At 33.1% G+C, this 15,150-nt stretch overlaps 3 protein-coding genes across 4 annotated transcripts in view; 2 read left to right on the top strand and 1 right to left on the bottom strand.

Annotated features, from left to right (window-relative positions):
• The window catches only part of LOC105142463 (probable LRR receptor-like serine/threonine-protein kinase At1g67720), an 8,673-nt gene extending 7,929 nt beyond the window's left edge, over window positions 1-744 (top strand). The window contains exon 15 of the mRNA XM_011050103.1: window positions 164-744. Within this exon, the coding sequence (XP_011048405.1) occupies window positions 164-496 (333 nt within the window). The 3' untranslated portion in view covers window positions 497-744. The remainder of the gene's footprint in view (window positions 1-163) is intronic.
• A 5,130-nt stretch (window positions 745-5,874) lies between these two features.
• LOC105142462 (nuclear transcription factor Y subunit B-like) lies at window positions 5,875-9,307 on the top strand. Of its 2 annotated transcripts, XM_011050100.1 has the most exons (7): window positions 5,877-6,072; window positions 6,193-6,426; window positions 6,516-6,645; window positions 6,885-6,890; window positions 6,970-7,044; window positions 7,192-7,248; window positions 8,897-9,307. In XM_011050100.1, the coding sequence occupies exons 2-7, from the start codon at window positions 6,203-6,205 to the stop codon at window positions 8,933-8,935; spliced, it is 531 nt and encodes a 176-aa protein (XP_011048402.1). In that variant the 5' UTR covers window positions 5,877-6,072; window positions 6,193-6,202; the 3' UTR covers window positions 8,936-9,307. The 2 variants fall into 2 exon arrangements, with proteins under 2 accessions (XP_011048403.1, XP_011048402.1); XM_011050101.1 differs by lacking the exons at window positions 6,885-6,890; window positions 7,192-7,248; window positions 8,897-9,307 and having other exon boundaries at window positions 5,875-6,072; window positions 6,516-6,648; window positions 6,967-7,044.
• A 2,580-nt stretch (window positions 9,308-11,887) lies between these two features.
• On the bottom strand, window positions 11,888-14,395 carry LOC105142461 (pentatricopeptide repeat-containing protein At3g09650, chloroplastic-like). Its single transcript, XM_011050099.1, has one exon. The coding sequence runs from the start codon at window positions 14,285-14,287 to the stop codon at window positions 12,032-12,034; it is 2,256 nt and encodes a 751-aa protein (XP_011048401.1). The 5' UTR covers window positions 14,288-14,395; the 3' UTR covers window positions 11,888-12,031.
• Window positions 14,396-15,150: the final 755 nt, after the last annotated feature.

Genomic DNA, 15,150 nt, shown 5'->3' with positions numbered 1-15,150 from the left:
AATGCCGAGTTAATCATATTTGGAAATGTTCCTTATTTCCTGCTTTAGACATTCAGCGTGGTTGTTGTCACAAAAAAGTTTGCTACATTTCCTTGAGAACCTCATTCTTTTCACTTCTGGAAATTTCTATTGCTGTTGATGGACTTAAATAATTGTATGGCAGGCAAAATTACACATTGAGAGTGGGGATATCCAAGGAATCATTGATCCCTCTCTATGTGATGAATTTGATATCCAGTCAATGTGGAAGATAGCAGAGAAAGCTTTGACGTGTGTCCAGCCTCATGGTCACATGAGGCCATCTATTTCAGAAGTTCTCAAGGAGATCCAAGATGCTATCTCAATTGAAAGGGAGGTGACAGCAGCAAGAGGCGTCTCTGATGAAATGTCCAGAAATTCTGTTCAGTCTTCATTCCTCCTGGGTTCTTTGGACTTGGGTGGAACTGAGAATTGCCTGGCGCTTGACGAGTCCATTGCACGGCCAACCGCCAGATAATTCTTTTCATGCCCAGCCTTATAATTACATTTCCACTGCCGGCAGTTTTGGGTTCTTGTCGTCCAATTTCTTTTGGTCTAGGATTTATAGTGCTGAATTCAACAATCGAATCGATCCTTTAGGTTTCAAGCAAGAGCAAGAGCTTTGAACGTGTAAATTTTGAGCTTGCAAATTATATACATTCTCATTGTGTTGTAAATTTACCCTCATATGGCAATGAATAAATGGATCCTCCCGTTTCCATGCTATAAATCCCATCAATGTCTGGAAAATGAGGCCTCTTTCACACGGTTTAGTTGTTCAACTAGCTGGTGGCCTGCGTGCCTGCTTGTTGCAGCGAGGAGTTCTTTTGGCGATGTAGCAACAAATATGATCAAATAATATAGAAAATCAATCAAAAAATTTAAAGAAAAGCAATTTTATTTTCGTTGGATATTAATGAGCAATTCTTTGTTCTTTAATTTTTTCATATTAGATGCATAATAAAAATATTGTTATGCTTGAAAAATTAAACATTTGTTTTATTTTTTTAACACCTTGAGAAGCTCATAGTAATTTAACAAAAGCAATTTCTCAAGCTCAAATATAAAGTAATGTAGTGTATTAAAAAAATAAATTGATTGGTGAAAAAAAGAAGATGTAAAGGCATTTTCTATTTATTTTTATGTTTTAAAAGTGGTTTTAAAAAATTTTATATTTTTTATTTAAATTAATATTTTTTTATGTTTTTAAATCATTTTAATATAAAAAATTAAAAATAATCTTTTTAAAATATAAATATATTATTATAATATATTTTTAAATAAAAAATACTTTTAAAAATAACTTCATCATGCTCTCAATACGTTAGTGAACAGGCCATTTAGCAGCAGAGTTACGTCTTTTGTATTGTAATGAAGTGGGGGTGTAAACTCTTACCATCTCTGTCCGTTTGCGCTGGAATTATTGTCCTAAGCTAGCAATCATGTGAGAAGACAGCGGGGATGCTGAGTGACAGAGACAGGGAATGGTGGCTGCTTTGGATGTTGCGAGGTTGGCCGAGAAGTCTTCTAGTCTATGCCTAGGGTCTAGTGGACCATCCATCCTTGCACGCTCAGATTGAGCAAAAATCATGTGGTTTTTCAGCATGGATCTTGCTGGGCAACCCATCAGTGATCGATTTGTTCTTTCTTTTCGAGACATCAGAACCCCATCGCTTCTTTCAAACCTCAGGCCGCCTGATTTGGTCCGATCATGGTGGCACCTCCCTGCATATATTTGGTCCCGAATCGGGTCACTGGGTCAGTGGTCACAGCTGTCTTGCCATGGCAGAAGGACAAAACAATCACCAACGAAGGGATTCCCGATCTATCTTTCTCAATGGTTAATACTTTTTTAATTAGGTGTATCTTCATAATCATTCCCTAGATTCATAAAACAATTACCGACACCATTATTTAATGACACAGAAGTGTTTTTATTGAATTTCAACTTATTATTTCATTAAAATAATAATAAATACAAATTAAAAAATATATACAATAAAATTATCGAGCACATATAAATATAATACATTATAAAATACCAACAAATATTTACACAATTATACATAACATGACTATTTACTATTTCAATTTCAATAGATTGCAAATCATGATAGACTTCATGTGTGACTATTTCTTAGTTCAATTCTCAAATAAGGACAATTGTTTGTATATATTGGTTGGAGGACCTTGGGCAATTTTAATTAATCATTGACAATTCGATCATATAATTACTCTTTTAAGGCTTCTAAAAATATAATCAAGATAGCTATTGCTTGGGTATGTTCCCTTGATCTTTCATTAGAAATGAATCATCCTCATATCTTGCAAGCTATGGGTAAAATTATTCAAATTACTGTTAAAATTAAATTAAATATGACATGTAAATAAACCTAAAATATTTTATGGAGAGAAAATACTAGAATAAATGTTGTTTAAAATGATTTATGGGACTTGATTTCTAGAGATTTGATTGAAAATTTAGTCTGAAATTTTGGGGTTGAGAAGATGAAATTAGAAGATTGGAATCTGGATTTAAATGTTAGGATTGTAATTAAATAATCTAAATTCAATTGTTGGGATTTAGGGTTTTGTTAATTTGAACTAAAGTGGATAAATTGAGAATATGAATTAGATGGGCTGAATTAAACTAATTCAATTCAGTTAAATCTAATTGGAATTTATTGGACTGAATTGATTTGATTGAAATAAAGTTATATAAATAATCAATTAATCTCTAAGATATTTCTTCATTTTCATTATAGTCTTTAGCTTTGCATTTTTTAAATTGTCCTAAATCATCTTTCTTTTCAATTGTGTTTCTAAATGAATCAATTTAGACCTTCAAATTTAACCATTTATTGCATATTCATCATTAATTCCTAAAATTATATAATTTTAACCAATTTAATTCTTGATTTTGATCTTGTTCTTCGATTATGCTCTTCATTAATATCTAAATTGGCTATTTATTTCAAAATTATCTTGGACTTCAAATTTCTTTTAGCCTTAGCCAAATTAAATCAAATTAACTTCATTTCTCAATTTTCTTCTTAATTTAATCCTCAATTGTGACCAAGAAACTTTATTTTTTCCTTTGAGGCTCAATTTCAACCCCACCTATTTTATTTTATTTTGGTTTTCATGATTTTTTTTTATTTTTATTATTATTATTAGTAGTAGTAATAGTAGTAATAGTATTTTTACATATAAAAACTAAATAAAAATGTTTAAAATTAACTAAAATTACTAAAAAATATATTTTTAGGATTTTTCTAATTTTATCAAAATATATACAAAATTAAAGGATAAAAAATCGAGTTATAACATAGTCAATTAAAACCTTTTACAAATCGCATTATAAAACTATCTTGTGTTTATCACAAACCTCCAATATAATAATAGTTTTAATTAGAAATAAATTGCAATTAAGTTTGTTAGTAGTTTCAAGATTCAAAAGGTTGAATACTATCAAATATACTAAAATATAAAAAGTTCATTTGTTTACTCTTCTTTTAACTTATAAGGTATGAACCATTACAATACCTTTAGGAACATTAATTGAAGTATAATGCATACACATCAATGTTATTATATTTTTATTTAACATAATTTCCTCATCCTTATCTTTATTAGCGATTTTTTCCATTATATGAATGGAGTACAATTGTTTATTTTTAATTGATAACTAGGGGAATATTTTTCATCATATTAGAAATACTCATTCTTAGCTCTTTTAATGTTTTTTTAAGGGAAATACGAGAGTTTTCTTTTTGTTGATAGATAAATAATATGAGTGGACAAAGCATTTGTTAAGCATTTGATAGATATTTAATATATTGGTATAGAGTTTGAATCTTATCTAAATATATAACTCTAATTCTACATAAATATTGGTATCCAATAAGAAGAATTTATTGAATCCCAATATAAACTAAACTTCCTCTTTATTTATATCCATATGAATCTTAAACTAAAATATAACTTTTGATTAGTTATTTTGGTGAGGACCTTCATTTTAAAAAGAATTAAGCTTTTTGATTCTTTGTATGTGTTCAAACTCTTGTGATAAATTGATTTTTTTGGTCAGTTGTGACCATTGATCACCTGTTTAACTATTTTGTTAATTATCCTAGACAATCAAAACTCTTCCAAAGTGGTTAATTTCGCTACACTCAATAGATTTCAACTTCTTTCCCTGTTTTATATGAACAACCATCATTCTTCTATGTTTGACATATAGATATTTATTTTTGGTGTAAATGGATTTATTTTGGATTGTAAAGTTTGTAGTAATTTTTTAAACTCTAACCAAATCATAAACTTCATCAAGTTATTTTACGTGAAACATAATGATTGATCCATGATAAAAGACTTGTTTTTCATTTAATTTTGCTTGGTTCAACAACACTTCAAAGTTTTTAATATATAACTTCAAATTAACAATTTGTTATAAATTCTTGATAATAGCTAAAGGTTCCACCCACCGCCAAATCTACTATATAAAGTTAGGTTGTACTCTTTCTAAGTAAGAACAATATCTTTAAAAGATCTAACTTAAGTTTAATGCTAGTGGAAACTATCTTAATAAATAAAATAAAAGATATTTTACCCTTGTTTTTTCTTTTTCCCCCTTTTTTCCCCGTATCCATGGATTCCATGTCAATAAACTAATTTGTTTTACACATTCTTTTGTTGACATATTCACCACTAATAAAAGAAAAGTCATAGGCCTTCTAGGTTCATTAAAACTACAATATAGTAATTATTATGATGGTGATAAGAGGATGGCTTATTAAGAGTTTAAATTGCTTTTTAGGTAGCACCATTAGAGACAACTTGAGGAGAGAGATAAGTAAGGGATCGATGATGTTGTTAAAATAAACCAAAATTATTAAGTAAGCTTTTATATTTCAAAAATCATTTAGATTATTTCTTCTTAATCTCTAGCCATTTAAAATAATTTTATTTTTATCTGTAATTGTAATGCTTTTAGATTAGATTAAATGTCTTTAACAACACATGGACAAGTTTCTTCAAACCGACTAATATCTTGTGTCTTGTAGGGAGCCATGACCTTATATAGAGGTTTAGAGGCTTTGATATTACTTGTTGCAAGAGTAAATTATAAGGTATTAAAGTAGATTGATTTTACTAAATAATCAAAAGACTTAAAAAGATTGAGATTCCATTATTTTCACATTTTACATCTATAATTTTCTTTTTGTTGCGTGTTATATAATTTTTTTTATAGATTTATAATATTTTATTTTTATACTACTTATAGCTAATTTTCACACATATCTTCATTTTTATATTTATTTCAGGCTATATATTATAAATTTTTTTAACCAAAAACATACTATAACTTTCTTTATGAGTATAAGACATTATGATCATCTCTACTAAAAAGGAATTTGAATGCTTAAATAAAAATAAAATTTATAAATAAATACTTTATAAAGACGAAATAAACAAATGATGTATTGGAAATCATAATTTTAAACTTGCTTTAGGTTTTTGGATTTAAAATCACTACAAAAGAAGGGTCTAATTGTGCCCCTTTTGTTACAAGTTTTAATGGTGGGGGGGGGTAATTGGGTTGGTTTGATGGATAAGATATGTAATTGGAAATATCCTTTGTTAAGAGATCTAAGTTGAGAATGATGTGATAGTTGAGGGACGAATATGATTTTTGTCATGCCACGAAGACCGAGTTCCTGCTGGCCTTTGAGTTCGACACGAGGTGAGTGGATAGAACGACGTCGTGAAATGAATGGAAGCACAAAATAAACCGAAAGTTTCTGATACCACGTGGTCTAATAAGATATCGACGAGATCTCGAAACGGAGAGAAATCGCAGAAACAAATAAACAAAAATAAATAAAAATAAAAAACAACCAGAAAGACAAGAGAGAGAAAGAACAGAAATATCAACGGTGTTGATAAACCTCATTCTCTCATCTCAGTCGTCTCCTTTCTCCTCGCTTCTCCAGCGTCCGATCCAATTTTCCCTTCCCATCCGCGCCCTCATTTTTCCTCTTCTTTTAACAGGTAATAAATTAAGCACACACACACGCGCAAGCACTTACCCTCTCTCTCTCTCGCTCTCTAAATTCTCTTCCTCTGATTGCTGTTTTGATCAATCAATTATGATTATTGGTGGTGAGTTAGGGTTTTCGATATGGCGGCAGAGGCTCCGGCGAGTCCAGGGGGAGGAAGCCATGAGAGCGGAGACCAAAGTCCTCGCTCTAATTCTAATGTACGTGAACAAGACAGGTTCTTACCGATCGCAAATATCAGTAGGATTATGAAGAAAGCGCTACCTGCTAATGGAAAGATTGCTAAGGATGCTAAAGAGACTGTTCAAGAATGTGTTTCGGAGTTTATTAGCTTTATCACTAGCGAGTAAGTGGTGTTATTTAATTTTATTTAGTTTTTTTCTTTGGTTTGATTTGTGATTGAATTGTTGACTTTGAGGGTTCTGTTTGGTGTAGAGCAAGTGACAAGTGTCAGCGAGAAAAGAGGAAGACGATAAATGGTGATGATTTGCTTTGGGCTATGGCTACGTTAGGGTTTGAGGATTATATTGATCCTCTTAAGATTTACCTGTCTCGATACAGAGAGGTGATAATTTATTTCTACTAGTTTTTATTTTATTTTTGTACCTGATTTAATGTTAGATTTTGCTTGGTGGTTTAAATTATAAGAAACGGATATGGAATGGGATTTTGGAATTTAATTTTGGTTGCAGTTTTGTATTGTTTCTTTAGTATGCGAGATAGAGATTTTGTTGCGATTTGAGTAAATGATGATTGACTGATTTTTTTGTTGTTATGTGTATGGGGATTGAATGGACGATGCAGATGGAGGTATGCCAATTATTATGTGCTTTTGATATTTTCTTGTTTTGGAGTGTTTGGATATATAATGAGATACGGCGTTTGATAGGGTGATACCAAGGGATCTGCGAAGGCTGGAGATACATCTGCTAAAAAGGATGTTCACCCTGGTCCAAATGCGCAGGTGAAATGGAGCTTTATGTTGCTGAGTTACTGCTATTTCTTATTTTTAGTCAATCAATGTACCTCGTCTTTATTTTATAGTACTAAACTTTTAGCAACCCTGTCATAATCATCTTATATTGGTATATTTGGCAAATAAATTTTCCAGATTTCTCATCAAGGTTCTTTCTCACAAGGTGTTAGTTATGGAAATTCAAATTCTCAAGTAAGCCCTCTCCCTCTCTCTCACACACACTCCACAGTGTGCTAATCATTCTTGGAATATTTCTGCTCATCTGGACATTACATTAAAGCAAGCATAACAGCTAGGAAATAGGTTTTTTTTTTTGGGTGGTAAAGATTTCTTCATTACAGCTAGGAAAATCAAGCTAGGTTGGATCCTTAACTTCCTTTGTAAATTAACATCAGAGCACCTAAGAAATTATCCTTCTTCTCTGTGAAAGGATTTGCTTTATATCATTAAATGTATGGGATAGTCAATTATTGTGGATTAACTCTTTTCCAGTTTTTATATTGGCTGAACTATTTGCTAGCTACATGGCAACCTGTCACGCACATCTATTCAGATACACTTGGTTGCTAGATTAGGGCCCTGGAAAGGTTATGCATATGTGTGCCAGCTTTGGTTTGCAAGCCTAAGGTCTTTGTTATTGAACTGTTGAATTATTCTGTCTTGCATATGGTGATATATCTTTATCAATGGGATTGTAGCATTGTTCCATCCAAATGACAGCACCTTGCTTCCTTATTCTGTTATATATGGCGCTAGCATTCCATGCCAACAGTGCGTTTCCTGCCTTCTGCTGTCATTGCTGCTGACACTATCACCATCTAATGCCATATGCCATCAGCATTGCTACCACGAAGTTTTCAGCGCCACCATTACCTTTTCTGTCTTTATTTTACTGCTATACAAAACAGTTACCATCACCACTATATTGTACAAATCATCAACTTTCATGCAGTTTCCACCGTCATAGCATCTCAATTTCCATCAACTCCCTATACCATGCAACATGTCATTGCTGTCGTCCCCTCCTTTAAATTTTTAATAGTTCTGTAGTAAAGTAACTTAAACACAAATCTATAGCAATCCGAACAATAGGATAGATTAGGCTGTGCTCTGATTAACTCCAAACGAGTCCCAAGATGTATATTGACTCCCATTGGGTTCTGGGTGGTTGAGTGTGATCTGTAGTTAGTGCAACTATACAGCTCTAGAGGCTAGTTACTAGAGATTAAATGGTTTTCAATTAGTCATTGTGGTTTTAATTGTTTGAGACATGATGAGAGATGGACTTATTTCATCTTGAATCTTTCCTGTTCAAGTTAAAGTGTACTGAAATATAATGTGAACCAGAGGAACTGTAATTTCAGACTTTCCAATATGTTCATGTTCATTGACAATTATGTGAAGAGAGATTCTGAATTTGATATGCACGCCCAAACCTAATTTTTGTGTGAATGTGTTGAAAATCCCACACATACTCTGGCACTTCTGTCATGTGCAGAGCATGGGATGGGGGTGGGTGTTTTGGATTTGGTTTTGTTTGTAGCCAGTGTTCAGTATTTGAACTGTTACTCTTCATCTTTTCCTTCAATTGTTGTTTCTAAATTGTTTTGATAGTAAACTCTATCTTTTCCTTCAATTGTCGTTTCTAAATTGTTTTGATAGTAATCTCTTTGCACTTTGTACTCTCTTTTTTCTTAGCATTCATGGTTTGTTGCATCTCCATATAAATCCTAGAGTGATTTGGTTGATGAAACTAAAAGAGTTATTGCTATGAAACAATTTCGCTTTCCATTTCATAGTCTAGTATTTTTATTTACTGGACTTCTCTAAATGCTTGCAGGCTCAGCACATGATGGTCCCTATGCAAAGCAATGAGTAGATATGTGCTCTTTTACAATGAATTCTGTCATTTAGAAGGTATTGAATTTCTCATCCAGTTCCTAGAACCAATAGTGTTTCGAAACATAAAACATTTGTATGGTGTAAGCACTGACAGCTTGAGTGGTTTTTATTCATTTGTTGTATCCTGGGTTGTTTCCGGTAAGATTGTATAATTTGGGTATTTGTCAGAGGTAGAATGACTCTTGAAGTTATTGTAAATGATGGGAACTTGTAACTTGTGTCTTTTAGACTTGGGTACTTGGCAAGGGTATTGTCACTCTGTTCTTATATATAAAACTGTGGCATCTTTTAATCGATGCAGTGATTTTATTCATACTATGTTAATGTTATAATTGGTTTAAACAGTGAATGACCTCTGATCTTAAGAAAACTGGAATGTTTCCAATTTCTTTACTTTAGCACAAGCTGGAAAAGAAAAGAAATGCCAGGATGAATGGACTCGAATAACATCTAGATTTCAACTGATGTGACTTTTAACTTTGGCCAGATCGAACTTTTTCCGTTTTATTTATCCTTCGTGGTTAAAATTTCCTTTTATACGAAAAGATGACTAATCGGGAAACTTTGTTCACACCACGTACTTTTATTGTTTAGACAATTTGGGCGTAGGGACAGCATCAGAATTTTTAATTGTTAATTAATATTAAGTGCGTTGCAATTGATGTGATACTGGATCCAATTTAATGCAAAAGAGTTGTTATTTTATGCCCCAGACTTAAACCTGGCTCCACATTTTGTTTGATTTATTGCGATCTTACTATTCATTTCAGCCTTGTGGTAAAACTTGCTGTGTTCATCTGTGCATGTTCTTTTGCTTGTTCCGTATTTCTTCTAGTGGATTCAAATGATTGTGATTCATGAATAGCCAGAGACAGTTTTTAAATCTCCGATATTTTTGGTGAAATCGCGATCCCCATCACAATCACGAAGACAACAATCACTTTCGTGGATCCCAGATCGCTGTACTGTTATGTATATATTTCGACTTTTTAATATTTGCTGAATATTTACTGTAATATCTTGCAATTGTAAAAATATATAAACAATAAATTATAACAATGAGAAAGTTTAGAGATTATGAAAAAGGAATTTGAATATGAAAAGCTAGCGTTTGGTAAGTTAACACATTTAAAAAAATTATTTTATAAAATAACATCGGTGTAAAAATAATCAGGAAATGAGCACCGAGAGAATCGCCATTGATATCTGTGACATGCTTGTTGCATCTGCAACTAGCATGTTGTAGATGCTATCATAGATGGTATAACTGACTTTTTCAATAAAGACATCTTGAGGCAGACTATTCTGTTACCAATTCTATGTAAAGGGAAAAAATTTAGACGAATAATTAATATAATATAATATTTTATTAAAAATCAAAACAATTATATTTTTATTTATAATTTTTATAATATATAATAACATGTAATTATATTTAATAATCTTCCCAGCTTGAGCTTGTAGAAGGTCCGAAACACTTGTGCATAAATTTGAAATATCATCTCAATTCGTCTAACTCGACTAACTCGAGAATAAGTTTATAATAACAGGTGTGAGGATGATCAGCAATATTCTAACTTGTAAATGAATATGAGATACTTGTGGATGAATCTCGGATGATTGTGAACGGACTCGGGATGGTTGTGGATGGACTCACATCCCAATATTTTCATGATAAACAATTTTCTGTTAATGTTATTTTAAGATGCTTAACCTCTTCAATCTTATAAAGTCTACCGTAATATAAAATTAAGCATAATTTTGATCATAATATATCTCATCTTATTGATATCTTAAAAAATAATCGTCATTGTTTTTTGAGCTTTTTATAATTAGTAATTAATGTAATTACATACATTAACAATTAATTAGTAGCATATATTTATAATAAAATTAATCTGGTAGTTAATAAATGTACCCTCCCTTCACACTTCTTTCAGTGCTTTTGCTTCCCTATCGATCCCTCCTAATGAACATAGCCTTGTATATTTTTATTTGGATGGGCATGTTATAGACTCGAAGATTTTGTATTTGTATACTTAATTTTTTCCTTAAAAATAAAAAACATTTATAAAAAAGCATATTTTAATGGAAGTTAGATGATTGTTAATTTCTTTACTTTTTCTTTCAAAACATGTAATTTAAGATTTTTCTATATGCAATTACAAAATAATGAACCTAATTTTTATATTTTACTTATTTTTAAAAATTTATTCAGATGAATTTATTATAATTACAAATAAAATTAAAGAGCTAGCATTTTTTATCATGCTTCTCTTTATATTTCATTATGTATTGTTAAAAATCGGATATGTTGTTTGTAACAATTTAATATTTAAAAAAATATTTAAAACTAAAAAATATCAGATTTTGAAGTAATGAATGCTTAATAATAAATCCTTAATTTTGTTTTAGGAATCCCATAAACCCTAACAATTATGCTCATTATTTTGCTGCATGAATGGCTACTTTCTGAAGCAACACATCCATGATAGGTGAACTTAAGCATATGTCAGTATCCATAAGAAACCAGAACCTCTGATTAGCCATCATATTTGTGCAGGTGCCATCTTACCCGCGGAGTCAATCAAGGGGCTAAGTTTCATAAAGAAACTGGACAAATTTTGTTGTATCACTGGAACTGGGCGTCCACTTTATTACTCTAGCACAGCCTGAGGGACATCAGCACCAAATTCACTTGGCGCCTATCATACAACCAACCATGAGCTCATGCAATCATGTATAGTGTTAGCGTGAAGCATGCAGAAGACTGTTATGTCATTCCACTTGATGTCTTTTAGGTGAATCAATTGCAGTCTGGGTTCGTAAGCATGAACTCTAAATTCCCTTCTCTGGACAAATTTGAAAGAGCTAATATCTAATGATTCATGTGATGAGGGCATGAGTTAGTATGCAACATTAATCCAACGGTTATAACAACAGAACTCATGTTTTTATTGTAAACAGTTATATTCTATAGATGTTTGTCTTCATTTCCCCTTTAGTGGGCTTCATATCTAAAAAACATGCATGGTATACAGTCAAATACAGAGTGTTTAACTGAATCTGGAGCTTAATAATCTCGATCCCCAGGGTCTAACCTCCACTCACTGCCATAATAAGAATTGGGCAAACCCAACCAAAACTTGAAAGCCTCGGCTGCTCTCTTCCTTTCTCTTCTCCTATCCTGCCTGGCCTGTGACGCATGCTTACTAGTAAACATCCTTGAATGCATCTCTACATAGATCTTCTTATACTTGGTCTTGTTAGGCGGTATCCCATTTTCTTCCATGCAAGCCACAATTTCTAAGGCCTTCTGGAAGAAAGCAGCTCTCACACAGATATCAGCCAGTGTTGCCAACAGCTCTTCATCCGGTTTCAATGGCAGGAGAGGAGAATCAGAATTGGAACTCTCCGCTTCTCCTTTCACCTCCCACCGTTCCTTCACTTCTTTCCAGAGCAGAAGCGCCTCTCCTGGTTTTCTTGCCAATGATATACCATTTGCAAGACTGCCATAAGTCGCCACATCAGGGTGGAAACCATTCTCTTTCATTCTCTGGATTACTGTCTTTGCTTCCTCAACCAATCCCAATCTACAGTATCCTTCAACCAACATATTCCAAGCAACCAAATCAGCTTTCACTCGTGGGTCTTTCAACATCTCATCGAAAACCTTGTTAGCCAACTTTGGTTGACCTGACAAAGCAAAAGCTTTCATCAAAGTAGTGTAGCTGATCTTGGTGGGCATGATTCCCTTTGTTCGCATCTCATTGAAAAATGCAAGAGCCCCTGCACTGTCATCAACCAGTATACAACCATCAATCAAAGTATTATATGAAACCACATCAGGCTCAATATTCACATCTTCAGCCATCTCTTTAAGCAGCTCTTTTGCCTTATCTATCTGTAGCTGCTGGCAATAACCTTTGAGCAGAATATTGTAAGTAATCCTATTTGCTGGCACACCAAGTCTAGTCATCTCAGCAAGCACTTGACGAGCAGGATCCATAGAACCTGCCTTAACAAGAGCAGAAATAACAGTTGTATATGTAATGTGATCAGGTTGACCTTTACTATCATCCTGGCGCCTCATTGCTTCCAGCATTCTTACAGTATCTGTCACACGACCTTGCTTCATATAACCCTTCATCAAAGTCGTGTATATTCTGGAATCAGGAGCAAACACTTTCGGCAACAACGGTGGATCACTATTGCTGACTTCAACCAAATTTGGAAGCAACTTCTCAAACACACTTACCCCAATTTGACTCGAATCCAAAACCTCGTTCTCCTCATCTTCATTAAAGTCCTCCAAATTCGCCTCCCTAAGTATCTTACACAAATCTCTCCTTCCTTCCCTCATTGCTTGAACCATTCTCTCCACGGTTTCCAAATCACCAAACCCAACATATGCCGCGACAAGCGAATGCAATGTAGTCATACATAAAGGAATTCCTTTCTCAATCACCCTCTCTAAAACAAACACAAGTAAATCTTTCCTATTACACCTCGCACATAGTTTAATCATAATATTATAAGTCAATATATCAGGCTCTAGACCAAAATCAGGCATTTCCTCGAACAACTTCAAAAACATTTTACCATCTCCCAAATTAGCGCAAGCATTGAGCACATTATTAAAAGCCGCTGTGTCAGGTCTTGAGTCAGCCACCATTGTTACGTCAGAGAACCGACGCACACGGCGAGTAATTGTGTTAAAAAGCTTAAGGGCTCGTGTGGGGCCACCATCCGGGGCTGAAGCGAGGCGGCTGACGACAGCAGACCAGGCCTTCACATGGGGGAGGTAGCCAGAGCGGAGCATGGAGTTGATAAGGGAGAAAGCGTAAGAGAGCTGTCCGGATTTGGTAGCGGAGACGGCGAGAAGACCAAGGGAATTGGCATCGAGTCGGTGGAGTTGGCATTCATGGCGGAGGCGCGTGAGGATGGACTGGGCGCGTCTGAGGCTGAGAGGGGTGTTTTGGTAGGAGAGCTGAGAGACTAGGCGGCTAAGGCAAGTGGGTGGTGGAAGTTGAGGTGTTTGGGTATATAGGACCCAGGCTTCTTCCGTTTTTCTTTGGCGGAGGAGTGATAAGAGGGTTTGGTCATTGCTGGATGAGGTGATACTGGCGGGGATGGAGGTGGCCAGAGATAGGTCTTTTGTAGTCGGGTTGATGTGATTGGTGGCTGTGTGTAGTCGAGATAGGCGGATGAGTTTGGAAATGGTGGAAACTGGAGGAGAGGGGCAGCGAAGAGTGAGAGGGAAGGAACTAGTGAGTGGAGAAGAAGAAGGAGAAGAGCATGGAGAGGATGAGGGTACAGGTAAGTTCATGGCTTGTGGTGTTCCATTTGAGAGGAGAAAGGGGAGGGAAGATAGTTTCAGTCTGGGTTTGGGTGGAAGGAGGATGTACTACGTCGCTATATTACATCCTTAAGAAGCTAAGCACTCTCCACTTTCAATCTATAATTACAACTAAACTTGCTTTTCCTTCTTTCCATAATCCATAATCACCATTATTTTTTTTTATTCGTTTTCTTTTAATTGTATAATTCTACTACAAATACATGCATTAAATTGGCATCAAATGAAGTTTAAAAATTGATAAAAACCGACTCACAAAACTGTTCATGCAATTAAAAAAAGAAAACATCAAGATAAAAATGAGAAAATATAAAAAATTATTAATAGTAATAAATCATGAATTAAATTTTAGACGAGATGAATTATTATGTCTAGAATAATAACTTTTTATTATGTAATTTATGTAATTTTTTTATTTAACAAATAACCATAAAAAAAACAATAAAAAGCATAACTTACATAATTTTCTATTTATAGAGAAATCTGGAAATTTATAAATTGATAAAATATCAATTTGACCCTTAAATAATATACATATATTATTTAAGAATAATTTTATAAATTTAATTAATCAAGTTCCTATTTAATTATTTTAGGACTAGAATTATAATTCCTAAATTAAATATATTCTTGTGCTTAATTTCTAAAATTATTTTATACCAAGTCATACTTAATTAAATCATCCAAGTTTAATTTTTTACTAATAATTCTTAGTATGTGTAACCTATTATATTTCTAATATGTTAGTCTAAATATAAATTATATTTTTAATTAAATAGAATTAAATAATTTAATTATTATCTATTCAACAATTAATTAATTTATATTTGAAA

This window comes from Populus euphratica, unplaced genomic scaffold, assembly GCF_000495115.2.
Source record: "Populus euphratica unplaced genomic scaffold, PopEup_1.0 scaffold448.1, whole genome shotgun sequence".
Taxonomy (NCBI): Eukaryota; Viridiplantae; Streptophyta; class Magnoliopsida; order Malpighiales; family Salicaceae; genus Populus; species Populus euphratica.
Note: the sequence above shows the minus strand (reverse complement) of the source record. Positions and strands in the feature narration are given on the sequence as shown.

Bases quoted from the DNA above. Each gene is read 5' to 3' on its own strand.
- LOC105142461 (XM_011050099.1), bottom strand. From the start codon at position 14,287: ATGAACTTACCTGTACCCTCATCCTCTCCATGCTCTTCTCCTTCTTCT.
- LOC105142462 (XM_011050100.1), top strand. From the start codon at position 6,203: ATGGCGGCAGAGGCTCCGGCGAGTCCAGGGGGAGGAAGCCATGAGAGC. The intron at 6,427-6,515 runs GTAAGTGGTGTT...TGTTTGGTGTAG, and splicing joins ATTAGCTTTATCACTAGCGA to AGCAAGTGACAAGTGTCAGC. The intron at 7,249-8,896 runs GTAAGCCCTCTC...AAATGCTTGCAG, and splicing joins ATGGAAATTCAAATTCTCAA to GCTCAGCACATGATGGTCCC.